The 22,826-nt window shown below is 40.7% G+C and overlaps 1 protein-coding gene across 1 annotated transcript in view; it reads left to right on the top strand.

Annotated features, from left to right (window-relative positions):
• Positions 1–267: 267 nt before the first annotated feature.
• Positions 268–22,826, top strand: part of BRCC3 (BRCA1/BRCA2-containing complex subunit 3) — a 76,059-nt gene continuing 53,500 nt past the window's right edge. Inside the window, exons 1-7 of the mRNA XM_060138250.1 lie at positions 268–430; positions 1,114–1,130; positions 1,859–1,913; positions 7,772–7,891; positions 11,083–11,170; positions 15,602–15,690; positions 17,284–17,339. Coding sequence (XP_059994233.1) covers positions 308–430; positions 1,114–1,130; positions 1,859–1,913; positions 7,772–7,891; positions 11,083–11,170; positions 15,602–15,690; positions 17,284–17,339 — 548 coding nt within the window. The 5' untranslated portion in view covers positions 268–307. The remainder of the gene's footprint in view (positions 431–1,113; positions 1,131–1,858; positions 1,914–7,771; positions 7,892–11,082; positions 11,171–15,601; positions 15,691–17,283; positions 17,340–22,826) is intronic.

The following is a 22,826-nucleotide window of genomic DNA, read 5'->3' as shown; positions in this document are numbered from 1 at the left end:
CTCACAGACCACGTCCGCCCGCGGCCCGAGAGCGCCGCCTCCCTGCCGCCCCCCGCGCCCGGCCCGACGTCCAGACCGCGGCCGGCCACCGCCCTCTGCCCCGACGGCCACGCCTGCCCCAACCGGCGCGGGCGTTTCCCAGGTGCCGCCGGGCCGGCCCCGCCCCCGCGTCCCAAGCTCCGCCCCCGCGCGCCCGCCCGCCCCGCCCCGCGCCCCAGGCCCCGCCCCCACGGAACCCAAGCGCCGGAGCAGCCGGTTGGCCAGGCCCGAGTGGGCCCGAGGCGGACGTGAGCAGGGCCAGATCAAGATGGCGGTGCAGGTGGTGCAGGCGGTGCAGGCGGTTCATCTGGAGTCGGATGCTTTCCTAGTTTGTCTCAACCACGCTCTGAGCACAGAGAAGGAGGAGGTGATGGGGCTGTGCATAGGGGAGGTAAGTCATCCAGTAAGCCCGGCCGGAACCCTGCTGAGCAGTCCCACCGTGTCCCCTGGTTGGGTGTTGCCAGCGCCCAGGGCTGCGGAGGCCACAGGCACTCCTGACTCAGATCCTTGGACGTATCCTTTGGATGGTCCTGTCGCCTGGGCCCCGTTTCCTCGCGTCGCTTAAGGCTTCTTTACCCTTCCGCAAGCCACCAGCGATCCTCCTAAGCCTCGGGGAGTGGGGGGGAGGGATGGAAGGCTCACTTTTTCTTGTAGTCTGTGGCTTTTCTTTAGATCTGGAGTTATAACCCCATTGACCAAAACTGCAAGTCAGATCAGAAAGCCGATCTTTTATAATGAGGACATCAGTGTATCAGGAAGCAGCTGACCACGATTAGGGCCCCTAGCCTCGCCTCCGCTCTTCCCTCTAGGAATCATTTTGAGGGTTCGGTTCCAAATAACCCAAGACAGGTGAGGGTTTCCAAGAATCCCAAGTTTCCACTGCGTTAAATATTGCAGAGGGGTGAAAGAGGATGAGGAAATAGAGCTTACTTGTTGGCAATCCGAAGTAAGAATTCTCCAGTCTTTCATGCCGGTGTACAGGAACACATAACCTAATTTTCATATTATCTGCATCCATGTACATCTAATACACTTAATGTGATCAATAATGTTTTCTGCTCTTTCCCACTCTAGTTGAATGATGACCCAAGGTAAGACTATATTTCTTTACTCCTATCTTTTGATCTCTTTGTCATTGTTAACTCAGAATTATCACAACTTTCGCAATGTTTTGTACAGGTTGTATTTTAAGTTACCATTATGACTGTGGAGCTCCCTCAAGAACACAGTTTCAATTCCACCCCAACCCTGAAAGTTGCTTTCCACCTTACTTTCTAGTAGGAGGATTTTCAGTTGAGATATGTATGATCCTATGTGAAAAATATGTTTGGGGGAGCCAAGATCATAAGTGAACCTGGGAAAGCTCTCTGTGGCAGATGATGTGCATATGAGGAGACATTTCCCGCTATTAATCCATTTCTCTATCTAAATTGTCAATGGCTTTCTGCCTCCCCCTGGTGGACCCTACAGTGATCTCAGAGATCCACAGCGGCTTGAATGCTTGAGGCGGTGAAAGCTTTGGTCTACCTTTATTTAAACGTCAGAGCACAGCAGTTTCTCCTTGTCAAACTCACCTCCTTAATACCCAGGATTATAGGACTTTAGCTTTGCCCATGAAAACTATGCACTCGCCACTTAAGCATATGTCTCAGAGTCCTTCTAACAGACATATGAGCACAGCTCTAGCCTCAGTTTACTTTCCCTCCTCTTCCTTTGTCTCTGCTGTTTCATTGCAAAAACTGCTATTCCTGTTACTTTGCTTTAATACCTTTTTATATTCCAAACCTCAGTTCCCTTTTTTCTAATTTATCCCCAAAAGGAGTGACCCCAAATTTACATATACTGGAACTGATATGCGCACAGTTGCTGAAAAGGTACGTGTGCTATAGCTATAATTTTGCATGATGAAAACTTGCACTTGGGGAGGGATTTCTGTATTCTGTTTGATGATCTCAGCCAGGGTTAAGCCAGTTCATGCAGACCCACGTTTGGCTGGGTGGGGTGTTCTGTCTAGGAAAAGCAGATGAAGAATCTACTCAGTAGGAATGGGACCTAATTTTCTATTCTTTCTAGCAAATTATTACTACTTGATCAGGATTGAGTAACCACTGTCAGCTCTCCTCCTTGCTGTCCTCTGCGGGATTTCTGGCCCTTCTCCCATCTTCCTTGAGACCTTGCTGGTTCACATCCTTGAGATCTGGTTCACATCATTGTTATCTTTTTATCCCAAGTCCCAATATCTACTCAGGCAACCCCTCTCTGCTTACAGGCAGCCTGTCTGCACTCCCGCCCTGCCTTTTCTTTCCTTTTTATTTCTTTAATATGTATTTATTTATTTGGCTGCACGGGTCTTAGTTGTGGCACGCATGATCTTCGTTGCTGCGTGTGGGATCTTTAGTTGCGGCATGTGGGACCTAGTTCCCTGACCAGGGATCGAACCCGGGCCCCCTGCATCGGGAGTGCGGAGTCTTAACCCTGGACCACCAGGGAAGTCCCCCTGCCCTGCCTTTTCTGGCATGCTCGAGCTTTTATGGTCGAGTATAATGCTTCTCAACCTAATTGTGGTGTAGGACCAGTTAATTTTTTCCCAACCTGTTGCAGACCAATGGTTTTGTAAAATACAATAAAAATAAATTATGTTCTCTTCTCCCACCAAGCAGACAATGGAGGTGATAAAAGCTATCAGGCAACAACTAATTAACATCTAATTATTACCCCCATGTACAGTCTTCCCAAATCAAGGAAAGAAGTCCACTTCCCATCCAGAGCTGCAGCTTCTTCAAAGACCTTGCTTATCAAATATCTTGTCTCTCTTCTGAGTCTTCAACCTATTCCTGTCATCTGGCTTTTTTCCCTTAGGATACAACTGTGCTTCAATTACTCTCATTTTCAGAAAGGAAAGACAAATAACTTCTCAATCCTGTATCTTCCTGTAGTTAACTGCTCTTGTATCCTTCCTTTAATAGTCAGACCTCTTAAAAGAATAGGCTGCAATCGTTCCTTATTTATCTTCTCCAGTGAAAGCGACCACCCTGTATTTTGCAGTTCTACCTCTCCAGCCACCTCCTCATCGCTCCATCAGTGGATTATTCCTTGGTGCTTATCTTACTTAATCTTTGTCCTCAGAACTCTGAACTCTCACGGGGTGTTTTATTTGTTTTGTTTTTGCTGTGTCTAGCATTCCTCCCCTCTCTCTCTCATCCTTTATGGAATCTCCCTCCTCTGCCTATGCATCAAATATTGGGATTCTCCAAGTTTCTGCCTTCACCTCCTCCTCTTCCCAGAATGTCTTCCTGGCCAGCCTTACCTCCCCTATGGCTTTACCTGCAGCAGACATTGAGGTTAGACAGGTCTGTCTTCAAATGCTTTCTCTGATACTTGTGTGACTTAGGACATGTTACTTAACATCTGTGAGCTTTGCTTTCTTTATCTGCAAAACAGGGAAAATGACAGCCACCAGTTTCATAGAATTGTTGGGAGAGTTGGATCTGGGTAATGTGTGTAAAACACTCATCTGTAGAATGGGCATAACAATAGTACCAACCTCACTGGGTCATGGGGAGAGTTAATTAAATTAATACACGAAAAGCACTTTCCAAGCGCCTGACGCATGACATTGGCCATTCTGACTTGTTGTTAATGGCCAGTAGGTGATGGTTAGTATGAATTATCCCAAAGCTCCAGAACTTCATACTCCACTGCCTTCTGGACATCCACGTTTATCCAGACACAGGTATCTTAAACTAACGTGTTCAAGACTGAACCTTTCCTCTTCCTCAAACCCTCTCCTCCAGCATTCCTCCTGCTGTAGTAGTTCCCGTACCTGGCTGCACCTTGGAATCACCCAGTAATCTTTACAAAATCCTGATACTGACTCAGTTGGTCTTTGGTGAGACCTGTGTGGCAGGAGTTTACAAAGCTCCCCAGGTGATTCTAAAGTGCAGCCAAGTTTGGGAACCACTGCCTGCCATTCAGAACCATTAATGTAGATTGCTTTCCCATTTGTTTCCAATGCACCATCCCAACAATTGCTACCTTAGTTGAGGTCCTTATCTCTTCCTTTATGGAATACTGCATCAGCCTCTCCACTGGTCTCCTTGCCGTGAGTCTGTCTCACCTCCAGTCTTTTCTTCTGACTACTTAGGATGTGACCTTTTGAGAACATAAGTCTGCTTGGCTAACTCCTTATTCCTTGCAGTTCAGCCCAGGTGCCGCCTGCCTCCTTGAAGGAACCTGTCCTGACCTGTAGGCTAGCTCCTTGAGCGTATCTATTGCAGTGCATATATGTTGTCTTAGAGCTGTTTACCTGTCTGTCTTCCTGGATGTGACTACTGTATCCTGTTTATCTTTGTATACTCAGGCCCTCATGTAGCGCCTCACATATAGTACATACTTGATAAATACATGTTGTATGATTAACATACATTCCCTACAGGAGGAAATTAGTGTTACCTGCCTGTGATCCATGGAGGGCCATGCCAGGGGGCACAGGCTTTCTGTAAAGGGCAAGATGGTAAATGTTTAGCTTCGCGGGCCATACAGGTTCTACTGCAGTTCCTCAGCTCTGCCAGTGTAGTGCAACAGCAGCTACTGGAACATAAATGAATGAACATGGCCAGATTTGACCTGAGGGAGGCCAAGCAGGCCATAGTTTGCTGACCTTTGATCTGTACCAAGGCAGAAGAGCCAAAGGAACTGGGCTTTAGTACCTTAATTCCAAGACTGGAAAAGCATAGGGACCAATCTAGCTCAGCTGTAATATCTTACTTCTAGTGTGACTATGACCATACCAGTCTGTTCCTCAAACCCTTCAGCTACCTGTGACTTTCAGGGACATCCATCAGTCCTTTGTGACTTTTATTTATGCTTGTTTCGTTTTGTTTATGATCTGTTCCTGGGCTCGTCTCACCACCCTATCCTGAACTTCTTTTACGCATTCCTCTTAGGCACTGAAACTTTCTCTGAGAAAGAAAATTCATGCTGGGCATCAACTCCTACTAAAGTACATTCCCAGTCTTAATGATGTAATTTTATTTTTCAAGAGTCCATGTCCTCATCTTGAATTCTATGTCAATTTGTACCTGCAAATTTGATATTAAACTTCATGAGTTCAGCAACCTTATCTTCTAGTTAATGCTGGCATGCCATATCTTTTTCCATCCTTTTATTTTTAGCCTTTCTGTGTACTAATATTTTCAAGTGTGTCTCTTATTAGCAGCATATAGTTTAAAAAATCCAATCTGATAACCTTTTTAATTGGGCTATTTAGTCCAATTACATTTAATGTAATTATATATGTATATACCCCCCCACATATACATATATATGTTATAGCTGTCATATTTTTGCTTTCTATTTGACCCACTTCTCTGTTTTGCTTTTTCTCCTTTCTTGACTTCTTTTGGACTCATCAGTATATTTTATTATTCTCCTTTGATCCTCCATTAATCAGTTATAACATTTTTTACTCTCCTTTTAGTCGTTATCCTACATATTACAATATGCATTCTTAATTTGTTAGTCTAATACAAATTACTATTTTTACCATTTCACTGATAGTACTAGAACTTTAGAACATTTAAATTTCATTTGCATCCTCCCACCTTTTGGATTATTGTTTTCATGCATTTTAATTATTTGGATATTTTAAGCCCCACATGACATTGTTTTTTGGGGGTTTTTTTGTTTTTGTTTTCTTTTCTAAAGGGCAGAGTGACTTTTTATTTATTTATTTTTGGCTGCGTCGGGCCTTAGTTGCAGCACATGAGTTCTTCATTTCGGCATGCTGGCTGTCTAGTTGTGGCGCGCAGGGTCAGTAGTTGTGGTGCGCGGGCTTAGTTGCCCTGCGGCACGTGGGATCTTAGTTTCCCAACCAGAGATCGAACCTGCTTCCCCTGCACTGGAAGGCAGATTCTTAACCACTGGACCACCAGGGAAGTCCCCCCACATGACATTGTTATTACTGTTTTGTACAGTTAGCATTACATTTGTATTTACTCACATATTTTACCCTTTACAGTGTTCTTCATTCCTTCTTTCATATCTGGGATTTTCCTTTCTCTTTTTAGTATTTTCTGTGCTGATAATGATCTCTCAATTTTTTGCATGTGAAAACGTCTTTATTTTACTTTCATTTTTGAGGGATGTGTTCTCATTCAAAGAACTCTTCATAGAGTTCTTGGTTGGCAGATCTTTTCTTTTTGCACTCTGACATGTCACCCATTCTCTTTATGCTTTGATTGTTTCTGTTCAAAAGTCAGCTCTTTGTCTTGTTGCTCCTTGGAAGGTCAAGTGTCTTTCTGTCTGCTTTTGATTTTCCTTATTGTATACTCTGTGCCTGCCAGACACGTGTGTGTATTATAAGAAAAGTTGTATGTGAGGGTAGAATGATTCATTCTTTATAGGATGAGCAAGGAATTTAAAGTCTATGAAAGAGTTCATGAGGTGAAAAAAGGCATGAAAGGGAACCACATTTGAAGCTCAGTAGCCACACGTGCCTCATGGCTGCTGTGTTGCACAGTGTAGGTCTATAGGTTACTTCAAAATCTTGTCTCAGATTTCACCCTTGTCCGGGCAACATCTGGCAATGCCATACCCACCTTTTCTCCTGAAACTCTTGAACGATTTCATTGTTCTGGTTTTTGACTGCTGTCTTCCTTCCTGGCTCCTCTCATTGTACCCCATCCTATACCATGGGTATCCCCCTGGATTCACCCTGGACCTCTGCTCCCCCTCCCCACGCTATTCCTTGCCTTTATTTACATCCTCTCATCTCAGTTCAGCTCATCTGAAAACACACTCATCTTCCTTCCTTCTTGATCCTTTCTAAACTTAGATCTGCCTCCTCTGTTCTATCTAGTTTCAACCCTGAAACTTCAGAGTCATCCTTGACAGCTTCCTGTCCTGTATCACCCATGGTCCATAAGCTACCAAATCTCGTGGATCCTTGCTTCTTAATGAATCTCAAGGCTGTTTCTTCATCTCTGACATACACTTAGTCCAGTGCTTCACGGTCAAGCTCTCTGAAATAATGTCCTTCCTCCTAGGTCATCCTGCAGATCGTGGCTTGGCATTTGAGACCTTGCGTATTTTCACGCTAACCTTCTTTCTTAGCCTTGCTGTCTGCCATTCCACCTCAAGTTCTGTACCACCTAAATGAGTTGGCCAATTTGTCTCCCAAGCATGTCATTCACATCTATTTGGCATCTACAGAAATTCTATCTATGTGTGTGTGTGCGTGCGCACGCACACACACACACACACGACAATCAGGAAATAGATAACTCTCGTCTGCCTTTTCTGTAAAGATTTGTTTCCAATCTAAGAGACTCCTTTCCTCTGGGCTCCTGCAGCATTTATTTACTGCGTTACTTTAGTGTAGTTTCATGTATGATTCTTGCTGTGCAACCACATGTTAGCATTTTGAACACTTGGACTGTCAGCACTCTGACTTGTATTCCTGCACATAGTTGGAAATCAAATGATTGTTAGTTGATCATTGCAAAAGTCCTCCCTTGATCTAAACGTTAGCCTTTATATTTTTGTTTTGAAATGTATATACTGAGGTTGGATGTCTTTTATTTGAAACGTTCTGTTATTCATGAGAAAAAATGCCTGTTTTCTAAGATGGAAACTTTAACCTGATAATGTAATACGATGCAGTCCCGTAATTGCAGGGAGAGATGTTATTCGAGAGAGACAGAAGTAAACGTTTCTGTGGATTTTCCTTTAGGTTGACACCGTCAGAATTGTTCACATTCATTCTGTCATCATCTTGCGGCGTTCTGATAAGAGGAAGGATCGAGTGGAAATTTCTCCAGAGCAGCTGTCTGCAGCCTCGACAGAGGCAGAGATATCCTTACTGGTCGATGAGAAGCTTTTATGTGCTTTGAGGCTTCCAGGTTTCTCTGTTTGCTGCTTAAGCAGATTTCACAGCTTTTCTTCCTAGTGACTCTTTCCCAGTTTTCATATTTACCCCTTAGATCCAGTTGCTTGGTTAATCAGCATTTCTCTCCATTTCTCTTTTTGAGTGGCTTTTATTGGAAGAACTGGACATTTCTAACATTTCTGCTCTTAAATGCCAAAAGATCCCAGGGTCCAATACTATGACAGTGAACTCTCTGGGGAGTCCCTGTCTCCTTCCTCTCCACTCCCCTCTGCCCCGTCTACCCCAACCCCCGCCCCCACAGTTTTTGTAATATCATTTAGCTTCTAGGCCTTTCACTATCTTGGTCTCTCTCCTTTGGAGATTCTCTTTTGAGGCTGCCTCTCAAAGAGAATGCAGTGCTGAGAACTGAATGCAATATTCCATGTTAAATGTAACCAAAGAGCGATCAGTTGGGACATTTGCTTCCTATGATCTGGACTCCATACCTCAACTGTAACAAATTAAACTTGCATCAGCGGTTTTAGTAATTTATCATTTTTTCAGATTAAGTTAATCTTGTAGTCAATTAAAAAGTAACTTTTAAAAGTAGAAAACATGCATGGTACAAACTTTAAAAGGTACAAAAAAGTATACAAAGTAAGTATTTCTCTCTAGCCTCTGTGCCCCAGTTCCCCCACCATCCTTCCCTGGACATAACCAGGGGTATCAGGTTTTCATGTGTCCTTATGGATGAATTCTGTGCATACGGAAACATATAAGAATATTTTCTTTTTTAAAAAGTATTTAATACATATGGTAGCTATGACATTACCTAACAGTGTATCTAGAGATTTGTCCACATTACTATATAGAGATGTCTCATTCTTATGACTACATAATACAGCCCTGGATGGCTGTGGTGTCCTCATGCAGATGTTTAGGTTATTTGCAGTCTTTTACTGACAGTGCTGCAGCAAATAACCTTGGACGTTGCATTTCACAAATGTGTGCGTGTATCTGTAGAATCAATTCCTAGATGTGAAATTGCCGGGGCAAAGGTTATATGGACTTGCGCCTGTAGCAGTTTGACCAGTTTACCCTCTAGCTATGTGCAAGAGTATCTGTTTCCCCACACCCTTCCAAACATTGTATGTTATCAAAGTTTTGCTTTTGTGCTGCGAGGCCCTGGTAAATCAAAGTTTTTGGTTGTTGCCAACCTGATTGGCAAAAATTGTATCTTCTTTCTTGCAATTTTAATTAGCATTTTTCTTGTGAGTAAATTTGATCAGCTTTTAATTTTTAGGAGTCATTTGTATTTTTCTCTGAATTATATGGTTATTTCCTTTGCCCGTTTTTCTATTGATTTGGAAATACTTTTCTTAATAATTTATAGTTTATGTTAAGAAAGCTAGCCTTTTGTGATAAGGATAGTGATTTTTGTCAGCTTTTTCACAGTATGTGTGTGTTTTTTCCCAATCAAATTGTTCTTGTTGCACTTTTATATAATCATATATATCAATCTCCTCTTATGATGTGTACCTTTTGCACCTTTTTTTAAACTCTTTAGTTTGAAATAATTATAGATTCATGGAAAGTTGCAAAAATAGTATGGGAAGGTCCCTGTACCTTTACACAGTTTCCCCCAAAGGTTACATGTTACATAACTTATGGTTCAATATGGAAACCAGGAAATTGACATTAATGTGTGTAGTTCTATGCCGTTTTGTCATATGTGTAGAGATGTATATATAAAACCACCACAGCAGTCAAGGTGCAGAGCTGTTGCATTACCGTAAAGATCTGCCTCAAGCTTCCCCTGGATAGCCACCCTCACCCCGCACACCTCAAACCATGGGAGCCGTGAATCTGCTCTCTGTCTCCTCACTATAGGTTGGATTTTCCCAATTCTCTGCACACCTGGTAATTTTAGATTGGATGCCAGGATTATGATTTTCCCCTGGGGGCTGGATATCTTTGTATTCCTAGACATATTTTTTTAGCTTTGTTCTGGGATGCTGTTAGGTTACCGGGGACAGTGAGACCCTATTGTTACTTGTTTGAAGATTTGCTGCGTGGGACCGGAGGAGCTTTCAGTGTAGGAGTCATTTTTTCAGAGGCCTTCTGAGCCTCCCGCCCAAAGCCGCCTGAAATTGTTAGATTTGCATTCTGGCCGGTGGGGACAGCCCCCAGTCCCTGTCCTGCTTGAGTGCTGGGCAGAGTGACCTTCCATCCTTTCGGGTGGTCCTTTCCCTCGCCTTAGCTGAAGAAATGGGCTTAGGGAAGTTAAGTAACTTCTCTTGGCATTTGAAATTAAAAAAATATATATTTAAAAAGTTTTTGTTGTTGTTGTTGGCTGTGCCACGCAGCATATAGGGTCTTAGTTCCCCAACCAGGGATGGAACCTGTGCCTCCTGCCGTGGAAGTGTGGAGTCCTAACCACTGAACCGCCAGGGAAGTCCCTAAAAAGTATTCTTGCACTTAGCTATACAGATAGGACTATTGGGTTTCAATGCAAGTAATTCACAGGAAAATGAACCAGCACTTTACAGTGAATAGCAACAGAAGGGGACAGCTTCTTATCTCCAACCGAGTTCTTATCTCAAGTCAGAGCCTCAGACAGTTACGGTAAATTTTTATTTCCAGAACAAAGGAGAAAATGTTCTTTTGGAGGATATTTCTAGACAAATGGGGAGACTAAACTGGGGGTCTTTGTTCATTTGGTCTCTGAAACCACCCTACTTGCTATTGTTGACACTGGCAGCTTGCCAGAGAGAAATGAAATGAATTTTTTAAATTTTGTACTTTTTCAGGAGTGAGGATAGGTTGGGCTAGAGGACAGAAGATTACTCAAGTTAATAATGTGACATCCAAAGATTTAGAAGCTTCTTTTCAGATAGCACAGTGATAAGTATTTGAGTGATCAAATATTAGCTAAATTGGATTAAGAGCATATAACTATATACAATAATGGAAACCAAATGGATTCTATTTAAAAAAAAAGAAATACTTCTGGCTTTAGAAGGGAAGTCTGGGAAATTCTGGGCATTGACCTTTTTTCATTCTTTTGTTGACATTAAATTGTGATAGGTTTATTTTAAACTTCAGGTTGCTTTCTGAGCCTTTATTAGCATCACAAATTGTGTTCCCACAAGTTGAAAATACCTTGACAGACACACAGGTTGGCTGAACTAACTGGTCGCCCCATGAGAGTTGTGGGCTGGTATCATTCCCATCCCCATATAACTGTTTGGCCTTCACATGTTGGTAAGTATTATGGGATTGCAATGTTTTTTGTTCTTAGAAATGAATATCATTTTTCCTTCTCCATTACATGGGCTGTGGTTATTTTAAATCAAAATTTAAGTATCCTTAAGCAAACGTCCTTATTTTTATTTTGCTGTTTTAAAAGTACTGATTTATGTCATATTGATTATTTTTAATAGAGATAAAATTTTAGCACTCCATTTTGACAGTATTCAGGAAATCAAGACTAAACCCTGACAATTGGCTGGTATCCAAAATAATGATAATAATAATAAATAAACTATAACTGAAAATTGCCGGTTGTGACTATCACTGTCTAGTACACTACCATTTGGAAGAATCAAAGGTGTGAAGGGTGAAATTTATAAAACTGATGTTTACAATCTCTGTTTGACACATATATCATCCTAGCTCTTGGGGCTGTCAACCTACCTCCTCAGCCCTCTAATCAGTATAATGTAACAAGATTGTTTTCTCTCTCTCTCTTTTTTTGTTTTTTTTTGGCTGTGTTGGGTCTTCGTTGCTGTGCGCGGGCTTTCTCTAGTTGCGGCGAGTGGGGGCTGCTCTTCATTGCAGTGCGCAGGCTTTTCATTGTGGTGGCTTCTCTCGTGGAGCACGGGCTCTAGGTGCGCGGGCTTCAGTAGTTGAGGCTTGTGGGCTCAGTACTTGTGGTTTATGGGCTCTAGAGCACAGGCTCAGTAGTTGTGGTGCACAGGCTTAGTTGCTCCACGGCATGTGGGATCTTCCCAGACAAAGGCTGGAACCCGTGTCCCCTGCAGTGGCAGGCAGATTCCTAACAATTGCGCCACCAGGGAAGCCCTGTTTTCTTTCTCTTTATCTTTACCCTTTTTCTCTAATCATGGTCACTTTTTGTCTCTATCTGACTCTTTTGAAAGAATTAGAATAACTTTACTTGCGGAAATGAATGTTTCCTCGTCTAACCCGTGACTTAGAGACCTTCCCCCTCATGGCAGTGAGGAGGAAACAGAGGCTCCCATGTGTTGAGTAAGTGGCAGTGCTGAGGTCTGAACCATATCTGTCTCCCAAGTCTGTAGCATTTGATACTGCAACCACTCTCTACTTCTTGAAACACTTCCCAAATAATCACGAGGAGTGTGTGGCTCCTAAGAAACTAAGCTGAGGTTCGAGCTGAAATACTTTGTGCAAAACCAGTCAGCTAATAAGTGGCAGAGTCAGTATCTCAGTGGAGGTTTCTGTGAATCAGGGGCCTTGGCATTCTCCAGTGTCTGCTTTGTCTGGTTAAGTGGGAATGCTATTTATGAAAACAGGAAATGGAGGAGGAAGCATAGGTTTGGTGGTGGGGAAAAAGATACATAGTTGAGTTATGTCATACCCATGCAACGATCTTACCCAAATTTTACCTATAGGACGTGGCTTGCAAAAGAAAAAGGGAAGCAATTTAAAAAGCACAGCCTATTTTGTAAATCGCATGTGACTTGGCACTGTTTTTCAGTTACTCTTATATTAACTTTCCTGTCTTTGTAAGTGCATAGTAAAAGGAGACATGCGCCTGTAGTTATGTTCCTAATCATAAGATCTGCTTGATCCTTTTATAAGAAGGGAAGCACTGCTACGGTGATGTCATGGTGTGTTAATTTATTACCAAAGTTGGTGGGTCAGATCAACCTCCCATGACAAATATAGGCTGTAGTTTTAATTAAGCAGTTTTCTATAACCAGTCATTTTTAAAAATTACATTTCCCCAAACATTCTCTTCTAGAAGTTACATGTCAATACTCCTTAGAATCATTACAAACAAATTTTTTTTGATATTATAATACATTTCTATGCCCTTCTTTAGCAAACTGACATAGATGGAAGCTCTGTTAGGACCAGGGATAGAATAAGTGAAGGCTGAACCAAAATTTTATTGTAATGTGATGGCTATCTCAGGGCTCATATTCTAAAAACACTTGTATGTATAGTCTCTCATTCTTTTAAAATCCTTTATTATGAACTGGGGTCTGTGGTTTCTGTTTCAGGAAAATTTTGAGTCAAGAGTAAATGAAAGAATATGGTGCTCAGGCTGTTCTACTTTTACACCAGGAAACGGGAGGTGTGATTCTTTTGTCTCTTCAGACTGTCTGATGCTGAAAGAAAAATTGGCACAGTTGCAAGAAGGTCTCTTGGATGGTCCTCATTTAGACTAAAGTGTATCTTTTGGATTTGGCATTTAGGAGGTAATTTGGAAGTAATTAAGTTACCTCAGGGAAAAATGTAAATCAGGGTAAGGGGCATAGGGTTTGTATTTTAAGTAACGTGATTAGGCCTCATGGAGAAGGTAACAGTTGAGCAAAAACCTGAAGGAAGTGAGAGTTGGCCGTGCAAATATCTTGCGGAAGAGCGTCCCAGGCAGAGAGGAATAGGCAGTGCAAAGGCCCTGAGGAGGAGCATGCCTGGAAAATTTGAGGAAAAGCAGGAGAGCCAGTGTGGCTTTGGGAGTAGCAGATTTTGTGGAGGAAATCAAGTGTGTGCTTTTGGACATGTTGAGTTTCAAATGTCTGGTAGGCAAGTGATGCTCACCTAGCCTGGCTTTGGTCTGTGACCAATTCGATAAGGAGCCTACACCAAACATAAATCCTCTGTCGGGAGTCCCCTGGTGGCCTAGTGGTTAGGATTCTGGGCCTTCACTGCTGTGGCCCGGGTTCAATCCCTAGTCAGGGAACTGAGATCCTGCAAGCAGCTTGGCATGGCCAAAAAAAAAAAAATCATCTATGTCAACTTAGCATATTGTTTAGTTCAGCTTACATTTTCCTTAAGACTTTGTCAATGAAGGAAGCAGAGCATTAATTTCCATTCCAGCTCAAGCTCTTGTCTCCTTGTGAACGGGTAACAAATAGTTCATGGACCTACTGCCTTGAGGAGCACAGTATTAAGACAACCAAGTCTCAGTGTCAGGTACACAATCGGATATATGATTCGGCAGTTTGGGTAGAAGGCTGGAACTAGAGTTTATTGAGTAGGAGTTGGGAGTGGCCAGTATAGAGATGAGATTTGAAGCCGTGGAACTAAATGAACTCCCCCAGGGAGTAAGTGTAGATGGAGAAGAGAAAGTGGCTGAAGACAGAGCCCTGGGCATGCCAATATTTCGAGGATGGACAGATGGGAAGGATCCAGCAAGAGACTGGAAAAGAAGAGCCAGGAAGTTAAGAGGACAGAGATGAGAAGAGTGGGAATGTGAGGCCAAGTGAAGATAGTGTTTCAAAGAGGGAGCAATCGGATAAATTGAGAACCAAAAATGCATCATGGGTGATCCTGACAGAAGCACTTTGGGTGGCACAGTATGGATACTAATCCATTTCAGATTCAGCAGTTCATCAACAATGGTTGTGGATGGAATGAAATGTAATGAATTATTATGAAGTACCTCTGATGTGCTAGGCGTTGTGCTAAAAACATCTGGCAACTTTTAAAATACAAAACCCTGAAAAAGTACGGATGATGTTTATCCTTATTTAACTGATGAGGAAATAGGCTTAGAGGTATTAAAAAATTTACCAAGGTCATATAGCAGGTACAGAGATCATTCAAACAGTGCTGTTCATTTTCACCAACTGTTTCAGCCAGTATTTTTCTCATACTCTTTGCTGGGTACTGTTGGGCCCTACTCTTTGCTTAGGAATATATTGGGTAGAAGTCCCAATGCGAAGTATATTTAAGAACATATAGAACAAGCTAACTGGGCATAAGTCACCGGACCAAACCATGCTGTGCACTGTTTTGTTGTAATACCAGATCTTTTGTATCCATAAATAATGGTCTGAGTACTTCATATCTTTAAACTTTGCCTCTGTTCAGTTTTTGGTAATCTTTTAGCTAATCCTTTCAAATGTTACGTGGTGCTTGTCTATGATTTCCTTTTCAAAAATTGTATAACCATTTAGTGAGATTTTGTTTCTGTTCCCTGGAATGTAGTATTTAATTCTATTGTAGTCACTTGTATACAACAGTTTCCTCTGTAATAGTTCTACACTGCCATTCTTTAGTATCAAGTCTAATGTATTCACTTCCCTAGAAGCTGTCCATCAAAAGGCTTATTCTAAGAAATCTGCTGTCTCCTTCGAATGCCTTCCTTTCTTTTGGAGTCCTCCTGGGAGAAGTTATCAGGTGTTTTGGGGATAATAGGCTTTCCATTTTTTTCTTTCTATGCTACATTTCATAGCAGGGCTAGTTGTGGGCTAGGCAGCCTAGAATTAGTAATAAATTTTATTATTTAATTGCCGACTCCTGTAGTATTTCACTAACCTAGTAAAATGTTTATACTTTGACAATAATATTGTCATTAGGATGTACCCCTGTTCTGCCTTTAGAATCTGAATCCCGTGAGGATTGTATGCTGCTGTTATCTTTCTATTTTCATGTCTGGGAGGTACAGTTTAACAGCAGATTTTTATTTTTGTTTGTTTGCAGATGTTCGTACACAAGCCATGTACCAGATGATGGATCAAGGCTTTGTAGGACTTATATTTTCCTGTTTCATAGAAGATAAAAATACAAAGGTATTGTGTGTGTGTGTGTGTGTGTGTCTGTGTGTGTGTGTGTGCGTGCACATGCGCATGCGTGTGTGTATAAACACACAGACACAGAGAATAGAGAAAAATCTTTTTGCAATTTTAATAGGGTGGCCAGGGAAGGTTTCAATCAGGAGGGTCATTGAGTCAGGACCTGAAGAAAGTGAGGGAGCAAGTCTTGTGGATTTCTTGGGGGAAGAGCGTTCCAGGCAGAGGAAATAGCCAGTGAAAAGACCCTGAGGTGAGTGTGGCATGTTTAGGGGACATCGAGGAAGTCAGTGTGGCTGCAGCAGGGTGAGGCAGAACATGACTACCTGTCCCAGCTCCACCTGAGTAGTTAGCACCTTTCCTTCTTGGAAGTGTCCTGGTAACATGGTAACCAGGACATGGTACCATGGTAACTCTTTGCATGGTAACTCATGTGGTCATCCTACAGTGAGGTCTGGAAGATAACTGGGGGTGGGGCTGGGGGGACAGGGAGGGAGGGGCTGCAGAGTCCATGGCGTCCGTGAAACCAGTTAGGAAGCAACTGCAGTAATCTAGGAAAGAGATGACGGATGTTTGACCACGGTGGTAGGAGTGGAGGCTAATAACAGTAACAAGTGCTACCATTTATCACGTATTGTATGGCACTTACTCTTTAGGTGTTTTACATAAATATACTCGAACCCTGACAACCACCTGTGAGGATTATTATTATCAATTTTTATGGATAAGCAAACCGAACCTCAGAGAAGTTAAGCAGCTCAATCAATGGCTAGTCTTGCTATTCTGTTTGAATTTTACGTTCAGTTCAAGAGGTTTTACTATGTGTCACTTCAAACAAAAAGAAAATTTAACACTGCAAGTATGAATTTTGCCGATTTACCAAGTGTGTCCTCCTCTTGTTTAGTACATTAGTTATATTCTCAGAATCTATGTTAATAATGAATATTCTTCATAAAATCACTCTTTTCTGAAAACATTAAAGTTTACTATCTTGAACCTCATACTTCATTTGAAATGCTTCTGGCTTTGTCATCATAAATTTATTGTCATTATAAATAGTTGTTGCATGAGTTTGTCAGCTTCCAAAAAAGGAGTTTGAATGGTCTCATTCTTAGTTTCTTGGTTCTCATGTTTGTGAGCAATTCTCTGCTGTCACATGAGTGGATGTTTGATTGTGGCCATCTCACGTTGACTGAGTATTTTTTTTTTTTTTGCGGTATGCGGGCCTCTCACTGTTGTGGCCTCTCCTGTTGCGGAGCACAGGCTCTGCATGCACAGGCTCAGCAGCCATGGCTCACGGGCCCAGCCGCTCTGTGGCATGTGGGATCTTCCCAGACCGGGTCATGAACCCGTGTCCCGTGCATCGGCAGGCGGACTCTCAACAACTGCGCCACCAGGGAAGCCCTTGACTGAGTATTTGATCCTTCTTACAGAAACTGATTTATACATAGTCTATCTTTGGAGTCTCTTCTAACCTTCCACTCCCAGAGGGGCCTTTGAGTTTTAGGGTAGCGTCCACTAAATTGCTATAACTCTTTCAATATTAATCCTCTGTGTGACCTTTCTTTTTTTCTTTTTTCTTTCTTTTTTTAGACTGGACGGGTACTCTACACTTGCTTTCAGTCCATACAGGCCCAAAAGAGCTCAGAGTAAGTATGACAGAGATATATGTATGTATTGGTGGGTTAATCTCCATTCCAGGGAATTGATTGTTTTATTTCATTTTATTTTTCTCATTAGTAAGACACTAAGAATTCTATAGTCTTGCTTATACATGTGAACATCTCTGTGAGGAATTAGAATCTCTTTAGCATCTTGGATATCAGGGATCTAGAAAGCTAGGATCATATAAGCAAGGAGTCTGTTCATTGCAGTTACATCACCACAGCCCTGTCCCACATTTCCTTTCCTGCATTATTCTAAACTGAGTTGCACTGTTACTTTCCCTGTCTCTGATGAATTGTAAAACAAAGGCTGAGTGTGCAGAGTCTTATAGATTTGTATAAGCTCTTGTCTTTGTTGTGCCATAAACTTGATTTTAGAATTACAGTATCTCATTTAAATGTTTGCATAGCTTAGTTTCCTCATTTAAGTTCAATTCAACCTAAATTAGCAAATACAGTAACTACTATATGCCAAGCACCATGGTAGGCACCAAGGAGGCAGAGAGAAAGCCAAGTTCATTATCTAATTGGGAGACAGAAACAAAGAATGCCTTAAATTTTTTTCTTATAATATTTGTCAATTTATTATGATAGCATTGTTTGAAACAGCAAAGAATTGGGGAAAATAACAGATGTCTGTCAGTACAGAACTGATTAAATAAATTATGATGCATCTAAATGATGGAATAATATTCAGCTATTAAAAATATGAGGGGAATTCTCTGGCGGTCCAGTGGTTAAGACTCTGTGCTTCCACTGCAACGGGCCCAGGTTCAATCCCTGGTCGGGGAACTAAGATCCCACATGCCGCATGGCGTGACCAAAAAAAATAAGGATGCTTAGTAGTGCTACATAAATATCTCCAAGATACACTGTTAAGTAAAAAAGGCAAGGTACAAGAACAGTCTGTATAGAATGCTACCATTCATATAAGGATATGGAAGAGAAATCTACTCATGACATACCAGTGTACTTGCTTGGAAATACACAGAATATCTGGAAGGAAACATCAGTCACCTCAGCAGAGAGGAAGTAGGAAGGAGGTGTGGAGACTTAATTGTACCTTTACAGCTTTGGAATGTTGAACCATACACAAGTGTTAATTTTTAAATTTTTCATCAAAGTAATAGATGCACATGCATAAAAATATCAGATGGCACAGAATTTATGAGGAATACTGTCACTCCTCAGGGGGAACCACTTCTTTCTCCCAATTTTGTTTTTAGTTCTTCTGTTGTTTACCTTGATATCTCTAAATAATATACTTTTGATACTCTTTCTTGATTTACTAATTTTAGATATTAATTATTCTTCTTATTATGTTATCTTGGTCTCACAAATGAGGATTTAGTTCACACCGCCCCATCTCCATTCTGCCCAATGTAGTTATATTACCACTTTTTGTTCTTCTGTTGTTACTTTTCTAATCTTAAAGTTTGCCCCTTTATTTAGTCTATCAACAACAGACAATAGACATCTCTTGGCTCCCTAGTGTTACTTGCAGTTTTACCATAAACCTTATATTTTCACAGTTGCAAAAACCTGTGTTCTATGTTGTAATCACAATTGTGTTTTCTGTGCTTTGTGTACTAGTTGATTCTAAGAATAGAAAACAAAATGTTTATATTGTTATGATTATATAAATATTATTCCATGTACAACCAAGCACTATAAAGTAGTATACTACGATTCCATTTCCTTTCCTGTATAGCTTTTTGCTTTTTCATGGGGTTTTGAATGGCTTTTTTCTCCCTTATTTCTCTGACCTTATCACCTCCCTGAGTTCCAGATTCCTAGGATCGCTCCCTAAAGCCTTCTATCTTCCTATGCTAATCAGGTCTCAGCTGATGTCTTGGGGCTTTCCTTCATTATTCTCCTGGGTTGGATCCATTGTTGTCTGGATTTCATGTCATTTTTCTTGGTTCACTCTGTCATTTTGCTGTTAAAGGCCCTCTAGTAACTTCCTAAGAAAGGTGTGCATTTGAGCTAAACCTTCTGCATCTGTGCTTGCCTGAAAATGTTTTTATTCTTCATTAATAACCCTAATGGATAAAGAATTCTAAATTGACATTTTCCCCCTCAGAACATTAAAATTGAAAAAGTGACATCAAGAGAGAAAGTGACAAAAGAGAGAGTGATATCAACAAAAATGGCAGAGTAGGAAACTTCAAAAGTCCTCCACAGGGCTTCCCTGGTGGCGCAGTGGTTGAGAGTCCACCTGCCGATGCAGGGGACGCAGGTTCGTGCCCTGGTCCGGGAAGATCCCACATGCCGCGGAGCGGCTGGGCCTGTGAGCCATGGCCGCTGAGCCTGCGCGTCCGGAGCCTGTGTTCCGCAACGGGAGAGGCCACAACAGTGAGAGGCCCGCGTACCGCAAAAAAAAAAAAGTCCTCCACAAAAGCAGTGACTAATCTGGCAAAAACTGTCAGAATCAACTTTATTGGAACTCTAGAAAGTAATCAATATTTTATAGCAACCTGGCAAATACTAAATCCAGAAAAAAAAAACACCAGAATCTCAGCATTTAAGTAAATCTCTGTCAAGTCACTAGATGGCTACTAAGCTAACAAGACAAAGACCTCAGTGGCCACATATAACAAAGAATATAGACTATAAAAAATTAGTTCAGGAAAGTCACTAAACACACAAACAAAATCAGATAAAACAAGCGGCAACAATAAACCCTGGGGAGGGGGTAGAATACGATTTCCATAGTTATAATATTCGAAATGTCCAGTTTTCAGCAACAACAAAAAAGGCATTCACAGAAACAAATTATGGGCTGAAAGCAGGAAAAATAAATTAATAAAAACATTCCTGGAGGAAGCCAAGATATTGGGCTTACTAGACAAAAGACTTTCAATCAACTATTTAAAATATTTTCAAAAAGCTAAAGGAAATGATATACAAAGAACTAAAGAAAACCATGAGAATGATAGAGAATACCTAATAGAAAATATCAATAAGGAGAGAAATTATAAAAAGGAACCAAATAGGAATTCTAGAACTGAGAAGTACAATAAGGGAAGTGAAAAATTCACTAGGTAGGTTCAACAGCAGGTTTGAGAAGACGAAAGAAAGAATCACCAAACTTCAAGATAGGTGATTTGTATACATTTTCTGCCCCTTTCTCTATCTCATCCTCTACTGGGACTCCTATTATGAGTACACTTAGAGCGTTTTAAGATGTCCCACAGGTCTCAGGCTCTTTATTTTTCTTCATTCTTTCTTTCTTTCTGCTCCTCAGACTGGATAATGTCAATTCACCCAGTCTGAGGAGCTAATTTGAACTAAAGTGTTAATTGTAATTCCAGGGAAACCGTTAAGAAAGTAGAGATATATAGTAAAGAGAGAGAAAGGAAGGAAGCAAAACAGTGTACTAGAAAATGTCTTTCTAATACAAAAGGCGGTAAGGAAGAATTGAACAAAAAATGATATAAGACATAGCAATTATAAACATATATGCACCTAACAAAAGGACCCCAAAATATATCACACAAAAATTGACAGAACTGAAGGGAGAGGTAGGCAGTTCAACAGTACTAGTGGGAGACTTCAACACCCCACTTTCCTTAAAGGATAGAACAATTAGAAAAAAAATAATGAAACAGAAGACTTGAACAACACTATAAACAAACTATACCTAATGGACACATACAGAATTCTCCACCCAACAATAGCTGAATACACTTCCTTCCCAAGTGCACATAAAACATTCTCTAGGATAAACCACATGATAGTTCACAAAACAGGTCTCAATTTTTGAAGACTGGAATCATACAAAGCATCTTCTACAAAAATGGAATGGAATCTGAAATCAGTTACAGAAAGAAATCTGGAAAATTCACAAATATGTGGAAATTAAAAAACATGCTTTTAAACAGCCAGTGTTTAAGAGAAAGAAGAAATCACAAGATAAATTAGAAAATACTTTGAGACTAATGACAATGAAAACACAACATACCAAGATTTATGGGATGCAGCAAAAGCAGTGCTCAGAGGGGAATTTATAGCTATACATGCCTACTTTAAAAAAGAAATACCTCAAATCAGTATTTAAGGTATTTCTAACTGTACGCTTTAAGGAACTAGAAAAAGAAATGCAAACCAAATTCAAAGCAGTTAGAAGGAAGGAAATAATAGAGTGAAGACAAACAAAATAGGGAATACAGAAACAATAGAATCAAAGAAACCAAAAGTTAGTTCTTTGAAAAGATCAACAAAATTGACATGTCTAGCTAGACTGACAAAAAGATGAGAGAAGAACCAAATAACTAAAATCTGAATTAAAAGTAGGGACATTACTACCAACTTTACAGAAATAAAAATGATTATAAGGTAAAACCAAACAATTGTTAGATAACCTAAATGAAGTGGACAAATTCCTAGAAACACACAAATTGCCAAAACTGGCTCAAAAAGAAATAGAAAACCTGAACAGACCTATAAAAATCAAATAGATTGAATCAGTATGCAAAAACATCTCAACAAAGAAAACTCCAAGACCAGATGACTACACTGGTTAATTCTGCCACACATTTACAGAAGGATTAACACTAATCCTTCTCAAACTCTCCAAAAATAGAAGAGAATGGAGCACTTCTAACTCATCTTTGAGGCCAGTATTACCCTGATACCAAAGCCAGACGAAGATATCACCAAAAAAAAATATTACAAAGTGATATTCACTATGAATACAGATGCAAAAATCCTCAACAAAATCCTTCCATACTGAATCCAATAGCACATTAAAAGGATTATACACTATGATCAAGTGGGATTTATCCCTGGTATAGAAGTGAGGTTCAACATAAGAAAATCAATTGATTAATATTCCACATTAATAGAATGAAGAAAAAACCCACGACTGATGCACAAAAAGCAAAATTTCAACATCCTTCCATAATAAAAACACTCAGAAAACTAGGAATCTAGGGAACATTCCTCAACATTTTTGGGCTTTTATGAAAACCCACAGCTAACATTTTACGCAATGGTGAAAAGCTTTCTCCCATAAGATGAGGAACAAGACAAGGATGCCCACTTTCACCACTGTTATTCAATGTTACTGGTAGTTCTAGCCAAAACAATTAGGCAAAAAAAGAAATAAAAGGCATCCAAATTGGAAAGTAAGAAGTAAAACTATGTATTTGCAGATCATGTGTTCCTATATATAGACAATCTGAAAGAAAGCCCCCAAAGCTACTAGAGTTGATAAATGAGTTCAGCAAGGTTGCAGTGTTCAAAATCAGTGCACAAAATCAGTGTGTATTTCTACACACCAGCAATGAACAATGTAAAAAGTAAAACTGAAAAATCCAATTACAACAGCATACAAAATAATAAAATACCTAGGAAAAAATTTAACCAAGAATGGGAAAGACTTGTAAAGTTAAAACTAGAATACATTGGTGAAAGAAAAAACACCTAAATAAATCAAAAGATATCCCTTGCTCATGGATTGGAAGACCC

This window comes from Lagenorhynchus albirostris, chromosome X (assembly GCF_949774975.1).
Source record: "Lagenorhynchus albirostris chromosome X, mLagAlb1.1, whole genome shotgun sequence".
Taxonomy (NCBI): domain Eukaryota; kingdom Metazoa; phylum Chordata; class Mammalia; order Artiodactyla; family Delphinidae; genus Lagenorhynchus; species Lagenorhynchus albirostris.
This window is presented reverse-complemented; position numbering and strand designations above follow the sequence as displayed.